The sequence below is a fragment of the Dendrobates tinctorius genome, unplaced genomic scaffold, assembly GCF_039654945.1.
Source record: "Dendrobates tinctorius isolate UK_male_01 unplaced genomic scaffold, ASM3965494v1 ptg000349l, whole genome shotgun sequence".
NCBI classification, from domain to species: domain Eukaryota; kingdom Metazoa; phylum Chordata; class Amphibia; order Anura; family Dendrobatidae; genus Dendrobates; species Dendrobates tinctorius.
In genome coordinates this window covers 91,377-119,185 of record NW_027362015.1, presented here as the reverse complement: position 1 = coordinate 119,185, position 27,809 = coordinate 91,377, and the positions used below count along the sequence as shown (strand labels likewise).

The 27,809-nt window shown below is 50.3% G+C and overlaps 1 protein-coding gene across 1 annotated transcript in view; it reads right to left on the bottom strand.

Moving 5' to 3' along the window:
• The window catches only part of LOC141075034 (alanine aminotransferase 2-like), a 139,901-nt gene that overhangs the window by 33,260 nt on the left and 78,832 nt on the right, over positions 1-27,809 (bottom strand). The window contains exon 7 of the mRNA XM_073562369.1: positions 19,612-19,748. Within this exon, the coding sequence (XP_073418470.1) occupies positions 19,612-19,748 (137 nt within the window). The remainder of the gene's footprint in view (positions 1-19,611; positions 19,749-27,809) is intronic.

Genomic DNA, 27,809 nt, shown 5'->3' with positions numbered 1-27,809 from the left:
CTTTCCCACAGGAGCCGTCATCCCCTGCTCTTGCTCTCGCACCCGGGTCTGACTCCCCACTTCTGAAAAGGCTAAACGTGGGTTCACTCGGACCTGTTCCCGCAATGCCTGCTTGATTAGCGGGTCCCGGAGTCCAGTCACTAGCAGGTCACGCAGGGTAATGTCGATGGGCCCTACCCCTATTCCGTTCTTTCTATGGCGGTGTGTAGCTCCTGGAGGGTGTTTATATATTGGGTGATGGTCTTCCCCTCCCCCTGCATCCAACTGAACAACCGGGTTCTCAACTCTCCCACGTCTGTTGGATCCCTGTGGGTCTCTTCGAGGATCTGTAGGACCCTGGCGAAGGTGTTATGACGCCCCGGGGGTCTCAACATTACCGACTTCCGGGCCTCCCCATCTAGCGCCATAAGGGCCACCTCAGCCTCTAAATCGGGGGTCATGGGGTGCATGCGGAAAAGGCCCCGCATACGTTCTCTCCAGCTCCACAACAGCGTATCGGAGCCAGAAATCCGGGGCAGGTTGCTCAGCATAGCCCCCAGGGAGATGCTGGAGAGGGGACCCTCGTCATCCACCCTGTTCGCAGCCCCACTCTGATCAGGCGCACCGCCGTCTGCGCTCAGAGACTGCATTCTGCCGACTACTCCAAATATGGTACTTGCAGGTACGCAGGATGCAGTGACGAGTCGCGAGACAATTTGGTGCTTTGTAAAATAACGTTTATAAGACTAGAGGGAACTTTCCTCAGTCACGGCCTGATCACTAACAGGGGTAACACGGGTTGCCCTCACAGGGGCTCTAGACAAGCAAACACAAATAGGTAGAACATGACTACTTCCGGCAATAGCCGGTCACTATAGGACCGCAGTATGGCCGACTACGGGTCCTTAATTGTAAAGTCAACTTAGCTGTCCAGACGTCTGTAATGTAAAATGTCTGTAAGATCTGTATGTTAAAGTATGATGTTTCTAGAACCTTCTAGAAATCTCCCATTTCACTCTACTGAGGACATTGTAGCCTGTCACAAGCTTGCAGCATCCTCCTTCTCCCCTCCTCTTTTTGCCCACAGCTTACACACACACAGACTAGTGCCTCCCTGCTTGCAGCTCTGTGAAATCTGAACACACACCGAGGAATTCTTCCCTCCCCTCCCCTGCAAGGGATGTTAATTAAGCTGAGTGAAAAAGAATGTCTTTGTTTGAACCATGCGGGGCAAGCATATGAAGGAGAGATATTAAAAGAAGCCTAGTGCAGGCTCCGGTCACGACAGAAAAATGAAATGGACATTTCTGTGATCTGCGCGGACCAGACTTCCCTACGGTGGCTCTTGCAAAATCCTAATCTCTCCTGAAACTGAGATATGGATTGCTCCCAAATGGAGGGTCTTAAGTATGGCATGCTTGGTGTCTTCGGATTCTATTTGGTAAATCACAAACAATGATGCCTTATGTGTGTTGGTACGGGCTTTTCTCATTTAGATATAGTTATTCTAAGTTTTGTAGCCAAACCATAACTTAGAGAAAGGGGGGTGGAACCTCCCTAGCCAGCCCCTTTTGCTGAGGTCACACAGCACAGACCATAAGGGATGCGAGGGGACAATGAGCCAGTTCAGCTGGAGTCCTCCTGCAAGAGAGACGTGCTGAGGAGTGGGGATGTTTGGTTAAGCACCCATCCCCCAGCCACATGGTCTATCTAATACCAACTACGCACATTTGAGTGTTACTTTCTGTTCTTTCATCCACGTTGTTTTATATTTGTATTTGTACATATGTAATGTCTCAACTTTATAGAAACTTTAATCTATGTAATTACTGCCCACATTTTGGGAATAAATGATAAAAAATCTATTAGCTCTGTATCCATGCTCTATGAAACGAACTATGCGCCTTTTTTAGATAATCGCTACTAATTTGGGGTTTGTCACGGACCCTCTTAATTAACTCTTTGATTAAGTAAAGCGTGGCTGGTGGCAGCGAGGTGTGCACGGCTGGCTAGGCTAGCTGACAGTACAGACGGGTCTTACATGCTGAATGGGGGGCTGCGGCCACAGCATTGATAATTCCCTTACTGCAGTAGTCTAGTGGCCCATGCACAACAAGCAGCCCATCCGGCGACTAATTATCCTAGGTGCAGTTTCCTGACTGACCTGAGGGCAAGGGGGGCGCCGGAGAGATGCGAGTTCCAAAGTGGAACTGAGAAAGTTGGATATACATAAATCCCTGCAGTTCTTGGAAGGTTGTTAGCAGTGGTCGGGCATCCAAAATACCCCCCTGCGGTAAATTGTTAGAGAAAGATTAGCTTGCTGTATTTTTGTCACGTGCTGCTGGTGGTGGGATAACTAAGATAAGCCCCCACTGTACCTGTGATAGCCGTGTGCCGGCAGTGCGTCACATCCCTCCGTCCGCTGACAAACACGTGTCGGTGGTGGGATCGTGACATTTTGGTGGCAATGGCGTGCCTCCTGCTTGCGTTCATCACAACGTCCCTCGCCATTCGGGTTGGTTGTCTTTCGGCGTAGTAGATGCTGGGACCTATTACTGAGGCGTTGATGGAGTCTCGCGCCCTCTGGCGCGCTGGTGACACTGGAGCCTCACAGGCCCCGGCGGAGTCCTTGGAAGGGTGGGCCTTAGGCCCCGGATTGGGGCAAGTGGTAGCGATGGGTGTTGGCGAATGACAGGCCACCTGCGCAGCTAGCAGCTGCGACGGGGAGTCCGCGGTCAACAGAAGCCCGGCCCCTGCTGTGGACCGGAGCGGGACAGTGGTGGCCGCCGACGGCACGGTTTTTGCCGCGGCCACAGGCGAGAGTGGGGCGGCTGCGGGTGGCGGTGAACAGGCCGCGGCAGCGGCCGCGGGCGACCGCTGGTAGGCTACAGCCGCGGGCTGAGAAGAGGCAGCAGCGGCCACAGATTGGAGCGGGGCAACAAGTCTCGGCCGGTCGCCCTGGCACCGTCCCTCTGGAGTCCTCGGTAAGCGTCCTCTCTGGCACTGGTGGGTCGCTCTAGCTTGCAGTCGATCCCACGCTCTCCTGCAGTCTCTGTCCCGGTCTGCTGACTCATCGTCCGGGGAATTCCCCGCCTCCTTTATACTGTTCCCTCCCCCAACCCATCTGTCTGTCAGAACGGTCCGCCCCCGAATTCTGTCCCCCGGGGACAGTTTCCCCTGCAACCCAGATGACGGCTCCTTTGGTTCTGGCCCGGACACTCGACTGGGGTCGTACCTCCCACAATGTCTATGGATGTAGATGAGGACAGTGAAGCCCCCGGAGGTGGATGTGGGGGGCACATACTTTCTCCATATTATTGTCTATGGATGTAGATGAGGACAGTGAAGCCCCCGGAGGTGGATGTGGGGGGCACATACTTTCTCCATATTAATGTCTATGGATGTAGATGAGGACAGTGAAGTCCCCGGAGGTGGATGTGGGGGGCACATACTTTCCTCCATATTAATGTCTATGGATGTAGATGAGGACAGAGAAGCCCCCGGAGGTGGATGTGGGGGGCACATACTTTCTCCATATTAATGTCTATGGGTGTAGATGGGGACAGTGAAGCCCCCGGAGGTGGATGTGGGGGGCACATACTTTCTCCATATTAATGTCTATAGATGTACAGTTGTGGCCAAAAGTATTGACACCCCTTTGGTATTATTATCTTCATTTAATTTGTCTTAAATGAAAAAACACAAATAGAATTGTCCTAACGCCAAATTGGATATAATTCCACACCAAACATAAAAGAGGGTGGACAAAAGTATTGGCACTGTTCGAAAAATCATGTGATGCTTCTCTAATTTGTGTAATTAACAGCACCTGTAACTTACCTGTGGCACCTAACAGGTGTTGGCAATAACTAAATCACACTTGCAGCCAGTTGACATGGATTAAAGTTGACTCAACCTCTGTCCTGTGTCCTTGTGTGTACCACATTGAGCATGGAGAAAAGAAAGAAGACCAAAGAACTGTCTGAGGACTTGAGAAACCAAATTGTGAGGAAGCATGAGCAATCTCAAGGCTACAAGTCCATCTCCAAAGACCTGAATGTTCCTGTGTCTACCGTGCGCAGTGTCATCAAGAAGTGTAAAGCCCATGGCACTGTGGCTAACCTCCCTAGATGTGAACGGAAAAGAAAAATTGACAAGAGATTTCAACGCAAGATTGTGCGGATGTTGGATAAAGAACCTCGACTAACATCCAAACAAGTTCAAGCTGCCCTGCAGTCCGAGGGTACAACAGTGTCAACCCGTACTATCCGTCGGCGTCTGAATGAATCATAGAATCATAGAAATGTAGAGTTGGAAGGGACCTCCTGGGCCATCTGGTCCAACCCTCTGCTCAAAGCTGGATTTGCTAAATCATCCCAGTCAGATGTCTGTCCAGCCTCTGTTTGAAGACTTCCATTGAAGGAGAACTCACCACTTCTCGTGGCAGCCTGTTCCACTCAGTGATCTCTCTAACTGTCAAAAAAATGTTTATATCTAATCTGTGTCGCCTCCCATTCAGTTTCATCCCATTGCTTCTAGTCTTTCTTTGTGCAAATGAGAATAAAGTTGATCCTTCTACAATGTGACAGCCCTTTAGATATTTGTAGACAGCTATTAAGTCTCCTCTCAGTCTTCTCTTTTGCAAACTAAACATTCCCAAATCCTGCAACCTTTCCTCATAAGACAGGGTTTGCAGACCGGTCACCATTCTGGTCGCTCTTTTCTGAACTTGTTCCAGTTTGTTGATGTCTTTTTTAAAATGTGGTGCCCAAAACTGGACACAATATTCCAGATGAGGTCTGACCAAAGAGGAGTAGAGGGAAATAATGACTTCACGTGATCTAGACTGTATGCTTCTGTTAATACATCCTAGAATTGCATTTGCCTTTTTTGCTGCTGCATCACACTGTTGACTCATATTCAGTCTGTGATCTATTAGTATACCCAAGTCTTTTTCACATGTGCTGTTGCTTAGCCCTATTCCTCCCATTCTGTATATGCTTTTTTCATTCTTTTGCCCAGATGTAGTACTTTGCATTTTTCCCTGTTAAAAACCATTCTGTTAGTTGCTGCCCACTGCTCCAGTTTATTTATATCTTTTTGAATCCTCTCTCTCTTCTCTAGTATTAGCTATCCCTCCTGTATGGTAGGAGACCCAGGAAGACCCCACTTCTTACCCCGAGACATAAAAAAGCCAGGCTGGAGTTTGCCAAAACTTACCTGAAAAAGCCTAAAACGTTTTGGAAGAATGTTCTCTGGTCAGATGAGACAAAAGTAGAGCTTTTTGGGCAAAGGCATCAACATAGAGATTACAGGAGAGAAAAAGAGGCATTCAAAGAAAAGAACATGGTCCCTACAGTCAAACATGGCGGAGGTTCCCTGATGTTTTGGGGTTGCTTTGCTGCCTCTGGCACTGGACTGCTTGACCGTGTGCATGGCATTATGAACTCTGAAGACTACCAACGAATTTTGCAGCATAATGTAGGGCCCAGTGTGAGAAAGCTGGGTCTCCCTCAGAGGTCATGGGTCTTCCAGCAGGACAATGACCCAAAACACACTTCAAAAAGCACTAGAAAATGGTTTGAGAGAAAGCACTGGAGACGTCTAAGGTGGCCAGCAATGAGTCCAGACCTGAATCCCATAGAACACCTGTGGAGAGATCTAAAAATGGCAGTTTGGAGAAGGCACCCTTCAAATATAAGGGACCTGGAGCAGTTTGCCAAGCAACCAAGTATTAGGCTGAGGGTGCTAATACTTTTGTCTGGCCCATTTATGGAGTTTTGTGTGAAATGATCAATGTTTTGCTTTTTGCTTCATTCTCTTTTGTGTTTTTTCATTTAAGACAAATTAAATGAAGATAATAATACCAAAGAATTTGTGTTTGCAATCATTTTCAGGAAGAAACTGAGTATTATCTGACAGAATTGCAGGGGTGTCAATGCTTTTGGCCACAACTGTAGATGGGGACAGAGAAGCCCCCGGAGGTGGATGTGGGGGGCACATACTTTCTCCATATTATTGTCTATGGATGTAGACGAGGACAGAGAAGTGTTGTGAGCTCATCTGTTCATTCATCTTTTGTGTCCGAGGATCTCCCTCTTCTGGTGAAGGAAGGTAGTGAGGCTGATTTAGATGAAAGAAACCAAACACCTGGTCAGGTGGATGGTGACTGGGTAACGGGAACTTCAGACTGGATATAAGGCAGCCGACTCCCTTCTGAGTCGCTGGTGATTTCTCTGCTGGATTCTTGGAGACCAGTCTGATTCCTGCTTCCCAAAGATAAGTTTTTGCTCTGCTATTGAACTTATTAGTTTTGGTTTTGTTTACTTTGTTTTTTGGAGTTCAGCCATCCCCGGCCTGGGGTGTGCTGGATTCTTTTTCCTTGATCAGTGTTCTCTTTTGCTCTGCTTCCAGAATATTCTGAGTGCTGATATAGGGTTTGAAGTCTAGTGACTTCAGGGTCCTTTTTGCTTATCAGTTGTGTTGGTAATATTTTTTAGCAGGGTTTTCTCGGATTGCAGACAGCAGCTTTTCTGTACTGTCCTTTCTTAGTTAGCTTGTTCCCCATTGTTTGCTCAACCTATCTTTCTATCTGTGTTAGTGTTTTCATCTTGCTTTACCGTCATTATATGTTGGGGGCTGCCTATTGCTTTGGGGTCTGCTCTGGGGCAGTCAGTTTTTCCCTTTTCTCTCTTTAGGCTTATGTAGCTCTCCAGCTGTGACGAGGTGTCTAGGATCACCGCAGGAACACTCCACGGCTACTGCTAGTTGTGAGATAGGATTAGGGGTCTGCAATCCGCTAGTTTCCAACCTCTCTGATTTTCTGGGCTGAGCTTGTGTTTTGTTTTTTCCTCCTCGGTGACCCAATCATAACAGAGAAGCCCCTGGAGGTGGATGTGGGGGGCACACACTTTCCTCCATATTAATGTCTATGGATGTAGGTGAGGACAGTGAAGCCCCCGGAGGTGGATGTGGGGGGCACATACTTTCTCCATATTAATGTCTATGGATGTAGATGAGGGCAGAGAAGCCCCCGGAGGTGGATGTGGGGGGCACATACTTTCTCCATATTAATGTCTATGGATGCAGATGAGGACAGTGAAGCCCCCGGAGGTGGATGTGGGGGGCACATACTTTCTCCATATTAATGTCTATGGATGTAGATGAGGACAGTGAAGCCCCCGGAGGTGGATGTGGGGGGCACATACTTCCTCCATATTAATGTCTATGGACGTAGATGAGGACAGTGAAGCCCCCGGAGGAGGATGTGGGGGGCACATACTTTCTCCATATTAATGTCTATGGATGTAGATGGAGGACAGTGAAGCCCCCGGAGGTGGATGTGGGGGGCACATACTTTCTCCATATTAATGTCTATGGATGTAGATGAGGACAGTGAAGCCCCCGGAGGTGGATGTGGGGGGCACATACTTCCTCCATATTAATGTCTATGGATGTAGATGAGGACAGAGAATCCCCCGGAGGTGGATGTGGGGGGCACATACTTTCTCCATATTAATGTCTATGGATGTAGATGGGGACAGTGAAGCCCCCGGAGGTGGATGTGGGGGGCACATACTTTCTCCATATTAATGTCTATGGATGTAGATGAGGGCAGTGAAGCCCCCAGAGGTGGATGTGAGGGGAACATACTTTCTCCATATTAATGTCTATGGATGTAGATGAGGGCAGTGAAGCCCCCGGAGGTGGATGTGGGGGGGCACATACTTTCTCCATATTAATGTCTATGGATGTAGATGAGGACAGTGAAGCCCCCGGAGGTGGATGTGGGGGGCACATACTTTCTCCATATTAATGTCTATGGATGTAGATGAGGACAGTGAAGCCCCCGGAGGTGGATGTGGGGGGCACATACTTTCTCCATATTAATGTCTATGGATGCAGATGAGGACAGTGAAGCCCCCGGAGGTGGATGTGGGGGGCACATACTTTCTCCATATTAATGTCTATGGATGTAGATGAGGACAGTGAAGCCCCCGGAGGTGGATGTGGGGGGCACATACTTCCTCCATATTAATGTCTATGGACGTAGATGAGGACAGTGAAGCCCCCGGAGGAGGATGTGGGGGGCACATACTTTCTCCATATTAATGTCTATGGATGCAGATGAGGACAGTGAAGCCCCCGGAGGTGGATGTGGGGGGCACATACTTTCTCCATATTAATGTCTATGGATGTAGATGAGGACAGTGAAGCCCCCGGAGGTGGATGTGGGGGGCACATACTTCCTCCATATTAATGTCTATGGACGTAGATGAGGACAGTGAAGCCCCCGGAGGAGGATGTGGGGGGCACATACTTTCTCTATATTAATGTCTATGGATGTAGATGAGGGCAATGAAGCCCCCGGAGGTGGATGTGGGGGGCACATACTTTCTCTATATTAATGTCTATGGATGTAGATGAGGACAGTGAAGCCTCCGGAGGTGGATGTGGGGGGCACATACTTTCTTTATATTAATGTCTATGGATGTAGATGAGGACAGTGAAGCCCTCGGAGGTGGATGTGGGGGGCACATACTTTCTCTATATTAATGTCTATGGATGTAGATGAGGACAGTGAAGCCCCCGGAGGTGGATGTGGGGGGCACATACTTTCTCCATATTAATGTCTATGGATGTAGATGAGGACAGTGAAGCCCCCGGAGGTGGATGTGGGGGGCACATACTTTCTCCATATTAATGTCTATGGATGTAAATGAGGGCAATGAAGCCCCCGGAGGTGGATGTGGGGGGCACATACTTTCTTTATATTAATGTCTATGGATGTAGATGAGGACAGTGAAGCCTCCGGAGGTGGATGTGGGGGGCACATACTTTATTTATATTAATGTCTATGGATGTAGATGAGGACAGTGAAGCCTCCGGAGGTGGATGTGGGGGGCACATACTTTCTCCATATTAATGTCTATGGATGTAGATGAGGACAGTGAAGCCCCCGGAGGTGGATGTGGGGGGCACATACTTTCTCCATATTAATGTCTATGGATGTAGATGAGGACAGAGAATCCCCCGGAGGTGGATGTGGGGGGGCACATACTTTCTCCATATTAATGTCTATGGATGTAGATGGGGACAGTGAAGCCCCCGGAGGTGGATGTGGGGGGCACATACTTTCTCCATATTAATGTCTATGGATGTAGATGGGGACAGTGAAGCCCCCGGAGGTGGATGTGGGGGGCACATACTTTCCTCCATATTAATGTCTATGGATGTAGATGGGGACAGTGAAGCCCCCGGAGGTGGATGTGGGGGGCACATACTTTCCTCCATATTAATGTCTATGGATGTAGATGAGGACAGTGAAGCCCCCGGAGGAGGATGTGGGGGGCACATACTTTCTCCATATTAATGTCTATGGATGTAGATGGGGACAGTGAAGCCCCCGGAGGTGGATGTGGGGGGCACATACTTTCTCCATATTAATGTCTATGGATGTAGATGAGGACAGTGAAGCCCCCGGAGGTGGATGTGGGGGGCACATACTTTCTCCATATTAATGTCTATGGATGCAGATGAGGACAGTGAAGCCCCCGGAGGTGGATGTGGGGGGCACATACTTTCTCCATATTAATGTCTATGGATGTAGATGAGGACAGTGAAGCCCCCGGAGGTGGATGTGGGGGGCACATACTTCCTCCATATTAATGTCTATGGACGTAGATGAGGACAGTGAAGCCCCCGGAGGAGGATGTGGGGGGCACATACTTTCTCCATATTAATGTCTATGGATGCAGATGAGGACAGTGAAGCCCCCGGAGGTGGATGTGGGGGGCACATACTTTCTCCATATTAATGTCTATGGATGTAGATGAGGACAGTGAAGCCCCCGGAGGTGGATGTGGGGGGCACATACTTTCTCCATATTAATGTCTATGGATGTAGATGAGGACAGAGAAGCCCCCGGAGGTGGATGTGGGGGGCTCATACTTCCTCCATATTAATGTCTATGGACGTAGATGAGGACAGTGAAGCCCCCGGAGGAGGATGTGGGGGGCACATACTTTCTCTATATTAATGTCTATGGATGTAGATGAGGGCAATGAAGCCCCCGGAGGTGGATGTGGGGGGCACATACTTTCTCTATATTAATGTCTATGGATGTAGATGAGGACAGTGAAGCCTCCGGAGGTGGATGTGGGGGGCACATACTTTCTTTATATTAATGTCTATGGATGTAGATGAGGACAGTGAAGCCTCCGGAGGTGGATGTGGGGGGCACATACTTTCTCCATATTAATGTCTATGGATGTAAATGAGGGCAATGAAGCCCCCGGAGGTGGATGTGGGGGGCACATACTTTCTTTATATTAATGTCTATGGATGTAGATGAGGACAGTGAAGCCTCCGGAGGTGGATGTGGGGGGCACATACTTTATTTATATTAATGTCTATGGATGTAGATGAGGACAGTGAAGCCTCCGGAGGTGGATGTGGGGGGCACATACTTTCTCCATATTAATGTCTATGGATGTAGATGAGGACAGTGAAGCCCCCGGAGGTGGATGTGGGGGGCACATACTTTCTCCATATTAATGTCTATGGATGTAGATGAGGACAGAGAATCCCCCGGAGGTGGATGTGGGGGGGCACATACTTTCTCCATATTAATGTCTATGGATGTAGATGGGGACAGTGAAGCCCCCGGAGGTGGATGTGGGGGGCACATACTTTCTCCATATTAATGTCTATGGATGTAGATGGGGACAGTGAAGCCCCCGGAGGTGGATGTGGGGGGCACATACTTTCCTCCATATTAATGTCTATGGATGTAGATGGGGACAGTGAAGCCCCCGGAGGTGGATGTGGGGGGCACATACTTTCCTCCATATTAATGTCTATGGATGTAGATGAGGACAGTGAAGCCCCCGGAGGAGGATGTGGGGGGCACATACTTTCTCCATATTAATGTCTATGGATGTAGATGGGGACAATGAAGCCCCCGGAGGTGGATGTGGGGGGCACATACTTTCTCCATATTAATGTCTATGGATGTAGATGGGGACAGTGAAGCCCCCGGAGGTGGATGTGGGGGGCACATACTTTCTCCATATTAATGTCTATGGATGTAGATGAGGACAGAGAATCCCCAGGAGGAGGATGTGGGGGGGCACATACTTTCTCCATATTAATGTCTATGGATGTAGATGGGGACAGTGAAGCCCCCGGAGGTGGATGTGGGGGGCACATACTTTCTCCATATTAATGTCTATGGATGTAGATGGGGACAGTGAAGCCCCCGGAGGTGGATGTGGGGGGCACATACTTTCTCCATATTAATGTCTATGGATGTAGATGGGGACAGTGAAGCCCCCGGAGGTGGATGTGGGGGGCACATACTTTCTCCATATTAATGTCTATGGATGTAGATGAGGACAGTGAAGCCCCCGGAGGTGGATGTGGGGGGCACATACTTTCTCCATATTAATGTCTATGGATGCAGATGAGGACAGTGAAGCCCCCGGAGGCGGATGTGGGGGGCACATACTTTCTCCATATTAATGTCTATGGATGTAGATGAGGACAGAGAAGCCCCCGGAGGTGGATGTGGGGGGCACAAACTTTCCTCCTTATTAATGTCTATGGATGTAGATGAGGACAGTGAAGCCCCCGGAGGTGGATGTGGGGGGCACAAATTTTCCTCCTTATTAATGTCTATGGATGTAGATGGGGACAGTGAAGCCCCCGGAGGTGGATGTGGGGGGGCACATACTTTCTCCATATTAATGTCTATGGATGTAGATGAGGACAGTGAAGCCCCCGGAGGTGGATGTGGGGGGCACATACTTTCTCCATATTAATGTCTATGGATGTAGATGAGGACAGTGAAGCCCCCGGAGGTGGATGTGGGGGGCCCATACTTTCTCCATATTAATGTCTATAGATGTAGATGAGGACAGTGAAGCCCCCGGAGGTGGATGTGGGGGGCCCATACTTTCTCCATATTAATGTCTATGGATGTAGATGAGGACAGTGAAGCCCCCGGAGGTGGATGTGGGGGGCACATACTTTCTCCATATTAATGTCTATGGATGTAGATGAGGACAGTGAAGCCCCCGGAGGTGGATGTGGGGGGCCCATACTTTCTCCATATTAATGTCTATGGATGTAGATGAGGACAGTGAAGCCCCCGGAGGTGGATGTGGGGGGCCCATACTTTCTCCATATTAATGTCTATGGATGTAGATGAGGACAGAGAAGCCCCCGGAGGTGGATGTGGGGGGCACATACTTTCTCCATATTAATGTCTATGTATGTAGATGAGGACAGTGAAGCCCCCGGAGGTGGATGTGGGGGACACATACTTTCTCCATATTAATGTCTATGGATGTAGATGAGGACAGTGAAGCCCCCGGAGGTGGATGTGGGGGACACATACTTTCTCCATATTAATGTCTATGGATGTAGATGAGGACAGTGAAGCCCCCGGAGGTGGATGTGGGGGACACATACTTTCTCCATATTAATGTCTATGGATGTAGATGAGGACAGTGAAGCCCCCGGAGGTGGATGTGGGGGACACATACTTTCTCCATATTAATGTCTATGGATGTAGATGAGGACAGTGAAGCCCCCGGAGGTGGATGTGGGGGGCACATACTTTCTCCATATTAATGTCTATGGATGTAGATGAGGACAGTGAAGCCCCCGGAGGTGGATGTGGGGGGCACATACTTTCTCCATATTAATGTCTATGGATGTAGATGAGGACAGTGAAGCCCCCGGAGGTGGATGTGGGGGGCACATACTTTCTCCATATTAATGTCTATGTATGTAGATGAGGACAGTGAAGCCCCCGGAGGTGGATGTGGGGGACACATACTTTCTCCATATTAATGTCTATGGATGTAGATGAGGACAGTGAAGCCCCCGGAGGTGGATGTGGGGGACACATACTTTCTCCATATTAATGTCTATGGATGTAGATGAGGACAGTGAAGCCCCCGGAGGTGGATGTGGGGGGCACATACTTTCTCCATATTAATGTCTATGGATGTAGATGAGGACAGTGAAGCCCCCGGAGGTGGATGTGGGGGGCACATACTTTCTCCATATTAATGTCTATGGATGTAGATGAGGACAGTGAAGCCCCCGGAGGTGGATGTGGGGGGCCCATACTTTCTCCATATTAATGTCTATGGATGTAGATGAGGACAGTGAAGCCCCCGGAGGTGGATGTGGGGGACACATACTTTCTCCATATTAATGTCTATGGATGTAGATGAGGACAGTGAAGCCCCCGGAGGTGGATGTGGGGGACACATACTTTCTCCATATTAATGTCTATGGATGTAGATGAGGACAGTGAAGCCCCCGGAGGTGGATGTGGGGGGCACATACTTTCTCCATATTAATGTCTATGGATGTAGATGAGGACAGTGAAGCCCCCGGAGGTGGATGTGGGGGGCACATACTTTCTCCATATTAATGTCTATGGATGTAGATGAGGACAGTGAAGCCCCCGGAGGTGGATGTGGGGGGCCCATACTTTCTCCATATTAATGTCTATGGATGTAGATGAGGACAGTGAAGCCCCCGGAGGTGGATGTGGGGGGCACATACTTTCTCCATATTAATGTCTATGGATGTAGATGAGGACAGAGAATCCCCCGGAGGTGGATGTGGGGGGCACATACTTTAATGCATGTAGCGTGAATAGATTGATAGATACAGTGCATATAAAAGTCTTCACGCTCCTGGCAAAATGTCAGGTTTTCATCATGTACTTACAAGAATCAATTCATAACTTTTTCCCCTTTTTACTTTCATATCTGCGATCTGATCTCTTATTCCAGAGATATCCCCGTCACTATGATATATAAATTATCTGTTCAGGACTATGGGTGGGGCAGAGATCTCCATGAGACTCCGCCCATAATTTCTGCCAATCCAGTAAGAAATAAAGTGAAATATTTTTGAAATAGTGTGAAACAATGTGGATGCATAGGTCGGCACACCTGAACACTAATCTTTTGTTGTGTCCCCGCGGCCAGATTCTCTTGGCACTTTTCGGATTGATGATTTTCGCCGGCTACGCCTAGCAGCAGCTCCACATTTGCCCGAATGTGGGGCATCTTTTGTGTACAGCGCCCTCTTCAGGTCACCACAGATTGCGGGGACATCTCCTGTGTACAGCGCCCTCTTCAGGTCACCACAGATTGCGGGGACATCTCCTGTGTACAGCGCCCTCTTCAGGACACCACAGATTGCGGGGACATCTCCTGTGTACAGCGCCCTCTTCAGGTCACCACAGATTGCGGGGACATCTCCTGTGTACAGCGCCCTCTTCAGGACACCACAGATTGCGGGGACATCTCCTGTGTACAGCGCCCTCTTCAGGTCACCACAGATTGTGGGGACATCTCCTGTGTACAGCGCCCTCTTCAGGACACCACAGATTGTGGGGACATCTCCTGTGTACAGCGCCCTCTTCAGGACACCACAGATTGCGGGGACATCTCCTGTGTACGGCGCCCTCTTCAGGACACCACAGATTGTGGGGACATCTCCTGTGTACGGCGCCCTCTTCAGGTCACCACAGATTGCGGGGACATCTCCTGTGTACAGCGCCCTCTTCAGGTCACCACAGATTGCGGGGACATCTCCTGTGTACAGCGTCCTCTTCAGGACTCCACAGATTGTGGGGACATCTCCTGTGTACGGCGTCCTCTTCAGGTCACCACAGATTGTGGGTACATCTCCTGTGTACAGCGCCCTCCTCAGGACACCACAGATTGAGGGGACATCTCCTGTGTACAGCGCCCTCTTCAGGACACCACAGATTGCGGGGACATCTCCTGTGTACAGCGTCCTCTTCAGGACACCACAGATTGCGGGGACATCTCCTGTGTACGGCGTCCTCTTCAGGACACCACAGATTGCGGGGACATCTCCTGTGTACAGCGCCCTCTTCAGGACACCACAGATTGCGGGGACATCTCCTGTGTACGGCGCCCTCTTCAGGACACCACAGATTGCGGGGACATCTCCTGTGTACGGCGCCCTCTTCAGGACACCACAGATTGCGGGGACATCTCCTGTGTACGGCGCCCTCTTCAGGTCACCACAGACTGCGGGGACATCTCCTGTGTACAGCGTCCTCTTCAGGACTCCACAGATTGTGGGGACATCTCCTGTGTACGGAGCCCTCTTCAGGACACCACAGATTGTGGGGACATCTCCTGTGTACAGCGCCCTCTTCAGGTCACCGCAGACTGCGGGGACATCTCCTGTGTACTGCGCCCTCTTCAGGACACCACAGATTGTGGGGACATCTCCTGTGTACAGCGTCCTCTTCAGGACACCACAGATTGCGGGGACATCTCCTGTGTACAGCGCCCTCTTCAGGACACCACAGATTGTGGGGACATCTCCTGTGTACAGCGTCCTCTTCAGGACACCACAGATTGCGGGGACATCTCCTGTGTACAGCGCCCTCTTCAGGACACCACAGATTGTGGGGACATCTCCTGTGTACAGCGCCCTCTTCAGGACACCACAGATTGCAGGGGCATCTCCTGTGTACAGCGCCCTCCTCAGGACACCACAGATTGCGGGGACATCTCCTGTGTACAGCGCCCTCTTCAGGACACCACAGATTGCGGGGACATCTCCTGTGTACGGCGCCCTCTTCAGGACACCACAGATTGCGGGACATCTCCTGTGTACGGCGCCCTCTTCAGGACACCACAGATTGCGGGGACATCTCCTGTGTACGGCGCCCTCTTCAGGACACCACAGATTGCAGGGGCATCTCCTGTGTACAGCGCCCTCTTCAGGTCACCACAGATTGTGGGGACATCTCCTGTGTACAGCGCCCTCCTCAGGACACCACAGATTGCGGGGACATCTCCTGTGTACAGCGCCCTCCTCAGGACACCACAGATTGCGGGGACATCTCCTGTGTACAACGCCCTCTTCAGGACACCACAGATTGTGGGGACATCTCCTGTGTACAGCGCCCTCTTCAGGTCACCACAGATTGTGGGGACATCTCCTGTGTACAGCGCCCTCCTCAGGACACCACAGATTGTGGGGACATCTCCTGTGTACAGCGTCCTCTTCAGGACACCACAGATTGCAGGGGCATCTCCTGTGTACAGCGCCCTCCTCAGGACACCACAGATTGTGGGGACATCTCCTGTGTACAGCGCCCTCCTCAGGACACCACAGATTGTGGGGACATCTCCTGTGTACAGCGTCCTCTTCAGGACACCACAGATTGCAGGGGCATCTCCTGTGTACAGCGCCCTCCTCAGGACACCACAGATTGCGGGACATCTCCTGTGTACGGCGCCCTCTTCAGGACACCACAGATTGCGGGGACATCTCCTGTGTACGGCGCCCTCTTCAGGACACCACAGATTGCAGGGGCATCTCCTGTGTACAGCGCCCTCTTCAGGTCACCACAGATTGTGGGGACATCTCCTGTGTACAGTTTCCTCCTCAGGACACCACAGATTGCGGGGACATCTCCTGTGTACAGCGCCCTCTTCAGGACACCACAGATTGCGGGGACATCTCCTGTGTACGGCGCCCTCTTCAGGACACCACAGATTGCGGGGACATCTCCTGTGTACAGCGCCCTCTTCAGGTCACCACAGATTGTGGGGACATCTCCTGTGTACAGTTTCCTCCTCAGGACACCACAGATTGCGGGGACATCTCCTGTTTACAGCGTCCTCTTCAGGACACCACAGATTGCGGGGACATCTCCTGTGTACAACGCCCTCTTCAGGACACCACAGATTGCGGGGACATCTCCTGTGTACGGCGCCCTCTTCAGGACACCACAGATTGCAGGGGCATCTCCTGTGTACAGCGCCCTCTTCAGGTCACCACAGATTGTGGGGACATCTCCTGTGTACAGTTTCCTCCTCAGGACACCACAGATTGCGGGGACATCTCCTGTGTACAGCGTCCTCTTCAGGACACCACAGATTGCGGGGACATCTCCTGTGTACAGCGTCCTCCTCAGGACACCACAGATTGCGGGGACATCTCCTGTGTACAGCGTCCTCTTCAGGACACCACAGATTGCGGGGACATCTCCTGTGTACAGCGCCCTCTTCAGGACACCACAGATTGCGGGGACATCTCCTGTGTACAGCGTCCTCTTCAGGTCACCACAGATTGCGGGGACATCTCCTGTGTACAGCGTCCTCTTCAGGTCACCACAGATTGCGGGGACATCTCCTGTGTACGGCGTCCTCTTCAGGACACCACAGATTGCGGGGACATCTCCTGTGTACAGCGTCCTCTTCAGGACACCACAGATTGCGGGGACATCTCCTGTGTACAGCGCCCTCTTCAGGTCACCACAGATTGCGGGGACATCTCCTGTGTACGGCGTCCTCTTCAGGACACCACAGATTGCGGGGACATCTCCTGTGTACAGCGTCCTCTTCAGGTCACCACAGATTGCGGGGACATCTCCTGTGTACAGCGCCCTCTTCAGGTCACCACAGATTGCGGGGACATCTCCTGTGTACAGCGTCCTCTTCAGGTCACCACAGATTGCGGGGACATCTCCTGTGTACGGCGTCCTCTTCAGGACACCACAGATTGCGGGGACATCTCCTGTGTACAGCGTCCTCTTCAGGACACCACAGATTGCGGGGACATCTCCTGTGTACAGCGCCCTCTTCAGGTCACCACAGATTGCGGGGACATCTCCTGTGTACAGCGCCCTCTTCAGGTCACCACAGATTGCGGGGACATCTCCTGTGTACGGCGCCCTCTTCAGGACACCACAGATTGCGGGGACATCTCCTGTGTACGGCGCCCTCTTCAGGACACCAGAGATTGCGGGGACATCTCCTGTGTACAGCGCCCTCTTCAGGACTCCACAGATTGCGGGGACATCTCCTGTGTACAGCGCCCTCCTCAGGACACCACAGATTGCGGGGACATCTCCTGTGTACAGCGTCCTCTTCAGGACTCCACAGATTGCGGGGACATCTCCTGTGTACAGCGTCCTCTTCAGGACACCACAGATTGCGGGGACATCTCCTGTGTACAGCGCCCTCTTCAGGACTCCACAGATTGCGGGGACATCTCCTGTGTACAGCGCCCTCCTCAGGACACCACAGATTGCGGGGACATCTCCTGTGTACGGCGTCCTCTTCAGGTCACCACAGATTGCGGGGACATCTCCTGTGTACGGCGTCCTCTTCAGGTCACCACAGATTGTGGGGACATCTCCTGTGTACAGCGCCCTCTTCAGGACACCACAGATTGTGGGGACATCTCCTGTGTACAGCGTCCTCTTCAGGACACCACAGATTGTGGGGACATCTCCTGTGTACAGCGTCCTCTTCAGGACACCACAGATTGTGGGGACATCTCCTGTGTACAGCGTCCTCTTCAGGACACCACAGATTGCGGGGACATCTCCTGTGTACAGCGTCCTCTTCAGGACACCACAGATTGTGGGGACATCTCCTGTGTACGGCGTCCTCTTCAGGACACCACAGATTGCGGGGACATCTCCTGTGTACGGCGTCCTCTTCAGGACACCACAGATTGCGGGGACATCTCCTGTGTACGGCGCCCTCTTCAGGACTCCACAGATTGCGGGGACATCTCCTGTGTACAGCGCCCTCTTCAGGTCACCACAGATTGTGGGGACATCTCCTGTGTACAGCGTCCTCTTCAGGACTCCACAGATTGCGGGGACATCTCCTGTGTACAGCGCCCTCTTCAGGTCACCACAGATTGCGGAGACATCTCCTGTGTACGACGCCCTCTTCAGGACACCACAGATTGCGGAGACATCTCCTGTGTACAGCGCCCTCTTCAGGACACCACAGATTGCGGGACATCTCCTGTGTACGGCGCCCTCTTCAGGACACCACAGATTGTGGGGACATCTCCTGTGTACGGCGCCCTCTTCAGGACACCACAGATTGTGGGGACATCTCCTGTGTACAGCGTCCTCTTCAGGACACCACAGATTGTGGGGACATCTCCTGTGTACAGCGCCCTCTTCAGGTCACCACAGATTGTGGGGACATCTCCTGTGTACAGCGCCCTCTTCAGGACACCACAGATTGTGGGGACATCTCCTGTGTACAGCGCCCTCTTCAGGACACCACAGATTGTGGGGACATCTCCTGTGTACAGCGTCCTCTTCAGGACACCACAGATTGTGGGGACATCTCCTGTGTACAGCGCCCTCTTCAGGTCACCACAGATTGTGGGGACATCTCCTGTGTACAGCGCCCTCCTCAGGACACCACAGATTGTGGGGACATCTCCTGTGTACAGCGTCCTCTTCAGGACACCACAGATTGCAGGGGCATCTCCTGTGTACAGCGCCCTCTTCAGGTCACCACAGATTGCAGGGACATCTCCTGTTTATAGATTGTGATCGGCTGCTGCTGATCACATCCTCAGCCCTGATTGTAGGAGGGCGTGCACATTTATGCAACCACATTATTGTAGTTATTTTTATTTTCCCCGCAGAATGATTTTAGCTTGTTCCTCAATGGATTTGCACAGATTATGAGTCGACGCTTCAGGGTAGAATTATTTCCATGACAAGAACCTGGCATTTTACCCCTGGCGTGAAAACTTTTCATATCCACACTAGATATTTTTCCTTCTCACTCTCCGCTGATTCCCTTGGAGATGGAGTTCACTGATATCAGTTGCACCCGTTCTGAGTATTGTCGTCCCATTTCGTAGAGAACTTTCTTAAAAGAATGGAAATCCGCCCCCGGACCGAAGACGTTATCCTGATAAACCTGAGGAGGAGAAGAATGAGCAAAGGTAAAGGAAAAACACATCCTGAGCCAGAGAGCATGGCTAAAGCACGGATATATACCGCATCCACATAATAACGCCATATAATGGATACATAATACTGTGGTACACATAATACTGGCATACACAGCACACACATAATACTGCCATACACAGCACACACACATAATACTGCCATACACAGCACACACACATAATACTGCCATACACAGCACACACACATAATACTGCCATACACAGCACACACACATAATACTGCCATACACAGCACACACATAATACTGCCATACACAGCACACACATAATACTGCCTTTCACAGCACACACACATAATACTGCCTTTCACAGCACACACATAATACTGCCATACACAGCACACACACATAATACTGGCATACACAGCACACACATAATACTGCCATACACAGCACACACACATAATACTGCCATACACAGCACACACACATAATACTGCCATACACAGCACACACACATAATACTGCCATACACAGCACACACACATAATACTGCCATACACAGCACACACATAATACTGCCATACACAGCACACACATAATACTGCCTTTCACAGCACACACACATAATACTGCCTTTCACAGCACACACACATAATACTGCCATACACAGCACACACACATAATACTGCCTTTCACAGCACACACACACATAATACTGCCATACACAGCACACACACACATAATACTGCCATACACAGCACACACACATAATACTGCCTTTCACAGCACACACACATTATACTGCCATACACAGCACACACATAATACTGCCATACACAGCACACACATAATACTGCCATACACAGCACACACACATAATACTGCCATTCACAGCACACACACATAATACTGGCATACACAGCCCACACACATAATACTGCCTTTCACAGCACACACACATAATACTGCCATACACAGCACACACATAATACTGCCTTTCACAGCACATACACATAATACTGCCATACACAGCACACACACATAATACTGCCTTTCACAGCACACACACATAATACTGCCATACACAGCACACACATAATACTGCCTTTCACAGCACACACACACATAATATTGCCATACACAGCACACACACATAATACTGCCTTTCACAGCACACACACATAATACTGCCTTACACAGCACACACATAATACTGCAGCAAGATGTGTGCAGCAAGGTATGCAGCAAGGTGATTCAGCAAACTTAGCAAATTGTGTGTGGTCAAAAAACTGATGCCTTCCACAGCCTGGTAAGCGTGTCTCTCCCGGGTGAAAAAAGAAACTAGTAATGGCCACCGGCAGGAAGAGAAGGAGTCACCTGACCTGGAAGTGGGAGGCATGTACTAGAATTAATTAGCTGCCGTCTGCTATACAGAAAAGGACAGCAGGTGGCAGCAGACCAAATGCAAGACTGAACACAAAGAATGGTAACATAACACAATCTATATAAGCATATAATCACAACTTTAGATGGAACAGCACACTCCCCGTCTGAAATTCCGTAAGGGATTTCACTATATTGATGTTTTTTGTTTAAGTAAAGTTCAATAACCTAGAAAGGAAACACAAATATGCATGCAATAATGACAACTTCAAAACAAGGTAGATGACAGTCAGTTCCTAAGACAATCCAATGGTACCCATCTTCGGATCGGAGAAGCCGCACTAGACCAAACTGTCTCCGACCCAATGGTAATCCAATGGACGAAGTAGTAGGGCAGTGTTCTGTTCGTGGTTCATCCTACCGGAATGTCCTCAATTGGTAGTATCAATATGAGCTCGTGGATTGGCCTCTGAAATGTCTTAGGCTTCCTAAGGACCTTCAGCTCCACCTTTCGGACCTTATCGTCTTGACTAGGGAAAGTCTTTGTAATGATTCCCATAGGCCAGTTGATCCTTCGGGCTTGTTGTTCTTTCATTAGTACCATGTCTCCTTCTTTAAATTTCGGTTTATTCTGTCGCCATTTTCTTCTTCCTTGGAGAGTCACAAGATATTCCTTTCTCCACCGCTTCCAGAAATAATCAGCGAGGTCCTGCACACGTTTCCACTGTTTCTGGTAGGTGGTTGCATGAGTAAACTCTCCACTAAATGTTAGTGGGTTCCCAGTCTTTTGGGTGAGAAGAGGATCCATTGACACTGGGACAAGTGGTCTTGAGTTGATTATGGCAGAAACTTCAGCCAGAAGAGTAACCAAGGTCTCATGCGTAAGCCTTGAAGAATTTACATCCATAAACATAGAATTCAGAATGTTACGTGAGATCCCGATCATCCTTTCCCAGGAACCTCCCATGTGAGTACTATGCGGAGGATTGAAGATCCAGGTGCAACCTCTTTCTGCCAGTTGATCCTGAATTGGCTTGATGTCAATATCCAGCTCTCGACATGCACCGATGAAGTTGCTTCCGCGGTCGGACCTCAACTGTTTCACCAGTCCTCTGATCGCTAGAAACCGCCAGAGAGCGTTGATCAGGCTGGATGTGTCCATAGACTATTACCTCTATGTGGACGGCACGGACACTCATGCAAGTGAATAGTACGGCCCATCGTTTGCTGTTGGCATGGCCACCTCGAGTTCTGCGTGCAGATACCATCCATGGCCCAAAGACATCTAGGCCAACGTAGGTGAAAGGCGGTTCAGCACTCAATCTGTCAGAGGGCAGGTCAGCCATTTGTTGATGTACCTGTTTTCCTCTGATTTTCCGACATTGCACATAGCGATGTAGTGATCCTGCTACACTTTTTTTCATACCTATGATCCAAAGCCCTGCAGACCGTATCTTGCCTTCTGTGATCTGCCTGCTTTGGTGCTCGGTTTTTTCATGAAAGTGCCGGATCAGTAGATTAGTGACATGATGTTTAGTGGGAATGATGCAAGGAAGTTGCTCTAAAGCCGCAATCTTGGCTTGATTTAAACGACCACCGACTCTCAGCAAACCGAAGCCGTCCATTACTGGATTCAAGTGGGCAATGGGGCTTTTCAGGGGGATCTGCTGTTTGTGGTGTAGGCATTCCCATTCAGTACTGAATACGCTCTGCTGGACGTAACGTATTGTAAGAGACTCACAGTGAGAAATGTCCTCAGCAGAGAGTGGTTTACGGCAGACGTGCCAGCCGTGACAGTCTTTGTCTCCAAGTGAGTTGTGATACGATCTCGCAATGTGGACTAACCTTTCTATAGTCTTGATGAGTCTCATCCAATTGGAGAAGTATTTGAAGCGCTGGCATCTGAGGCTGGAGGTTGGTTTAGTGTTCGTCGCCAAGGCACTGACCTCGGAGCGGACTTCTGGATCGCCATCCGGATCCTGAAGACTTCCTGGACACGTTCACTTCCCTTCTGTTCCAACAGAAACTTAGGACCTGAAAGCCAGGAAGAGTTAGCAAAAGACCTTGTAGACATAGGTCTAGTGGCATGGTCAGCTGGATTAAGTTCAGATGAGATATAGTGCCATTGTTCAGGCTTGGAAGAACTCCTTATTCTCTCGATGCGGTTACTGACGTACACGTAGAAGCGCCTTGTTTGGTTGTAGATGTAACCTAAGACAACCTTACTATCACTGTAGTATTGTATGTCGTCTATGTTGGTGTCAAGCTCGTGCTGTATAAAGTCTGTGAGTTCTACTGCAGGCACGGTCGCACAGAGTTCAAGCCTGGGATTAGTGTGATCAGGCTTGGGTGCCAACTTAGCCTTGCCGAAAACGAACCCAACGTGTTCTTGATTGTCGGGACCCGTCACCTTCAAGTAAGCGACAGCTGCAATGGCTTCTATGGATGCGTCTGAGAACACATGGAGTTCCGTCCTAGTGCTGACAACAAGTGAGGTTCTGGCGTAGCATCTTGGTATATACATTTCGTCCAAGGCACACAAAGACTGCTTCCAGGTTTCCCATTTCGGTTCCTTCACAGAAGGGAGTGGGGCATCCCAGTCCTTGACGGTTTCGGAAAGCTGTCTCAGAAGGGATTTACCTTGTATGGTAATTAGTGCTACGAACCCCAGTGGGTCGTATAAGCTATTCACCACTGACAGGACACCACGTTTAGTGAATGGTTTGTCTGCACGGTTGATTTGGAAACTGAAGGTATCGACTGACAGGTTCCACCTCAAGCCTAAGCTTCTCTACACAGGCGGACAGTCTGGTCCAAGGTCTATGTCCTTGAATCCTGGTGCGTGGTCACTTGAATCAAAGGCTCTCATGACAGCCGTGCTGTTTGAAGCAATTTTGTGCAATCTAAGCTTAGCTTGTGTGATGGTGTGATATGTTATGTGGATGTCATTTTTTGTATATTCCTATTTTTAACAATTCCAGTTATTTTCATAGTGTTTTTCTTATTACATTGTAAGTCTACAGCCTCACTGTATCTGTCTCTTGATGACCCCCTGTAGTGCATTAATCCCTAAGGCCTTTTGTTCTCCTCTGGGAGGCAACTTGTTTGACTACCCCTGGACAAGGAAGGGGGTGGGGGGAAGAACGGCAGCTGGACAAGTCAGTTCCGGTAGAGACAAGATGGTGAAAAGGCTGCATTTCAGAGAGAAGGACCCATTTTTATCCTCTGGTGCTAGAGTGTTTTGGAATCTCGTTTCCCTGGACATTTTATCCTGATACTGGACTGCATTCTTATTCTGGACTATCTTATCCTTTGTGTGGTGGACTGAATATGGACCTTTTCATATTTTTGCATGAATAAAGGTCTTGGAATTGTTCACTCTTCGCTTGCTCTGTTGATTGTGTGATACCAGAGAAGGACCCCATGACAACTGGTGGCAGCGGTGGGATCAACAGAGCGTCACCCAATGGAGAACCACCCACAGAGTGAGTACAGAAATTGGACTGTATGCAGTTTAAAGGAGAGAGCCAGAGACATGGGCCTGAACTACCAGGGACTGACTAAAGAGGCCTTAATCGATCTACTGGTGGGCGCTAGCCCGGCCACCTCCTCCTAGATGTCTGAAGGACGAGCACTGGAGACAGGGATCCCCATCCAGAAAAGCCAGTGGTTGGTGTGGTATGAAGAAGAGATGGCGGTTCTGGGCCCCGGCGTCTCTCAGGAGTACAAGGAGGAGGCTGCCCGCCGGGCACAGCGGAGACAGGAAGCAATGGAGCTTGAAAAAGGGAGTAACGCAATGTGGAGTGTAACCCCAACAATCCAGGAGCCTGTACGGATCACCCGGACAGAGTTTAAGCCATTTGATGAGGCTTCTGGAGATGTGGAGGGTCTCTTCAAAGACTTTGAGCAGCAGTGTGCTGTGATGGAGGTGCCCCACTCTAGCTGGATGCGTTTGTTAGTGGGGCTCCTGAACAGAAGCTTGGCGGAGGCTTAACGAACCATTGATGCACTGCGGAATCGGGATTATAACATTGTAAAGCGGACTATCCTGGATTACCATGCTATCACCCATGACTCATATAGGGCCAAGTTCCGAGACCTCCCATGCACCACGGGGGGATCGTTTAGGATGTATGCACATAAGATGTCCGAGGCATGTCGGAGATGGCTGGAAGCAGAAAACGCCTTTACTGTGGAAGATGTTATACAGGCGTTCCTCATAGAACAATTTCTTGCCAAGTGCCCTGCAGAGGTACGGGAATGGGTCCGGGAGCGCACGCCGTGTACCGTGGATAGAGCTGCAGCCCTGGCCGATGAAGCCCTTACTATCCGGCCGCAATGGAGGAGGCTTCTGGACAATGAACCACGGCCTGCTGCCGCGCCCCGTCCCCCTCCAATTATATCTGCCCTTCCACCTAGTCGCAAGCCGATGACAATCACGCCTCACAATCCTAGGCCCCAACAGTTCCGACCACGACCTGGGGGTATCACAGAGAGGAGGTGTTATGGGTGTGGGCAACCTGGACATTTGCAGTCTGGCTGTCCCTCCAGGATTTGGAGGGAGCCCCACGCAGCCCCACCTTGTCCAGTGCATCTTGTACATTCCACCACACCTGAGGAAGAGCTACCACCACCCCCACCAGAGTGGACCACCATCCACGGCACCATAGATACCCCTCCTGGAGTGTACGGACTCCGGCCTCTGTCCTTTAGCTACTCAGAGCAACGGCAACGCCACCTGCGGGATGTCTTTATTGATGGATACAAAGTGTCAGGACTTAGAGACACGGGGGCATTCTTGACTATCGCTGACCCCCGTGTGGTTCGACCCGAGGCAATTTACCAGGGTCCAGGAATTCCCATTGTCCTGGCGGGCGGTGCCCGCAAATATATACAGCGAGCTTCTGTGCGTTTGGATTATGGTTGTGGAGAAAAACTGTGTTGGATTGGAGTTATGGGAGGACTTCCTGCAGATATCCTCCTTGGGAACGACATTGGGAAGTTACAGTGCCAATTTGTGGGAGCAGTCACCCGACTACAGGCCCTTCAAGCACTACGTCATCCGGACCCCACCGGGGAGCAACCACCACGAACCGCATCAGAGTCGGTAAGCAATACTTTCGCTGCTACTACATTGGGAGAGTCTTTGGACAGAGAGGAGTTTAGGAGAGAAATAGAGGATGACACTACCTTAGCAACCCTTAGGCGAAAGGCAGAAACTGGGCACATGGGAGATAATGGGGATGGCTTCACTCGAGAAAACGGACTGTATTATCGTGTAACAAAGGGCAGTGACCAGGGCAACCCTGACGCAACGACCAGGCAACTCATTGTCCCTCAGAAGTACAGGGCACAGCTACTTCAACTGGCTCATGACATCCCCTTGGCTGGGCATCAAGGGAGAAAAAGGACTGAAAAGAGACTCACCCAAAGTTTTTACTGGCCGGGTGTCTCGCAGTCGGTAGCCCATTATTGCCGCACCTGTGATGTGTGCCAGCGAATGCGGCATCCAGGAGCTCGACATAAGGTACCCCTGCAATCCCTGCCCATAATTGAGGAACCATTTCAACGTGTAGCCGTCAACATCATAGGTCCTCTGGCCCACCCCAGCAGGTCAGGGAAAAAATATATCCTGACCGAGGTGGATTATGCCACTAGGTATCCTGAAGCTGTGGCCCTGTCCAGTATTACAGCAGTAAAGGTAGCCGAGGCCCTTGTTACCATCTTTACCCGGGTAGGTTTTCCTAGTGAAATATTGTCGGATCAAGGCACTCAGTTCATGTCAGATCTGGTCCAGTCCCTATGGCATACCTGTGGTGTTCGAGCCATTCGCACCACCCCATACCACCCGCAGACCAACGGACTATGTGAACGCTTTAATGGAACCCTAAAAAATATGCTGAGGGCTTTTGTTGACGTTGAAAAAGACTGGGAAAAGTACCTGCCACATCTCCTCTTCGCCTATCGGGAGGTTCCCCAAGAGTCCACAGGGTTCTCTCCCTTCGAACTACTGTTTAGCTGGAAGGTCCGTGGGCCTCTCACTCTTCTGAAAGAACATTTGGAGGGAGACATCTCAGACACCAGAATTCCCATCGTTCCCTATGTTCTAGAGCTCAGAGACCGTCTCGCCCAGCTAGCTACCTTTGCTAAAGAACATCAGCGAATGGCCCAGTCCAGACAAAAAACCTGGTATGACCGTAATGCCAGGAACTGGGAATTTATGGAAGGACAGCAAGTGCTCATGATTACTGCTTCCCCTGCCAACAAGCTTCAAGCAGTGTGGGAAGGCCCTTATCAGGTTGCCAAGAAAATTAATGACACTAACTATGTTATTGCCCTGGACTCTAGTGGTCGACGACAGAAAACCATCCACATTAACATGCTGAAAGACTACCACGACCGATCTCTGCCTGTTCTAGCTGTCTGCCACCCCCCTAGTGATAACGCCGACGACGAGTATCTCCCAGATCTCCTCCAGGTTGCCCAAGCGGGAGGATCACTGGAACAAGTGCCCCTGGGCTCCCATTTATCGGATATACAAAAGGACGATATTGTCGCTGTACTAAGGCCGAGGGCTGCTGCTTTCTCCTCAAAGCCGGGGAAGACTACTCTCACCAGTCACCATGTGGAAACCCCCGGACCACACCCCATCCAGCAGGCTGCCTACCGGGTTCCAGAGGC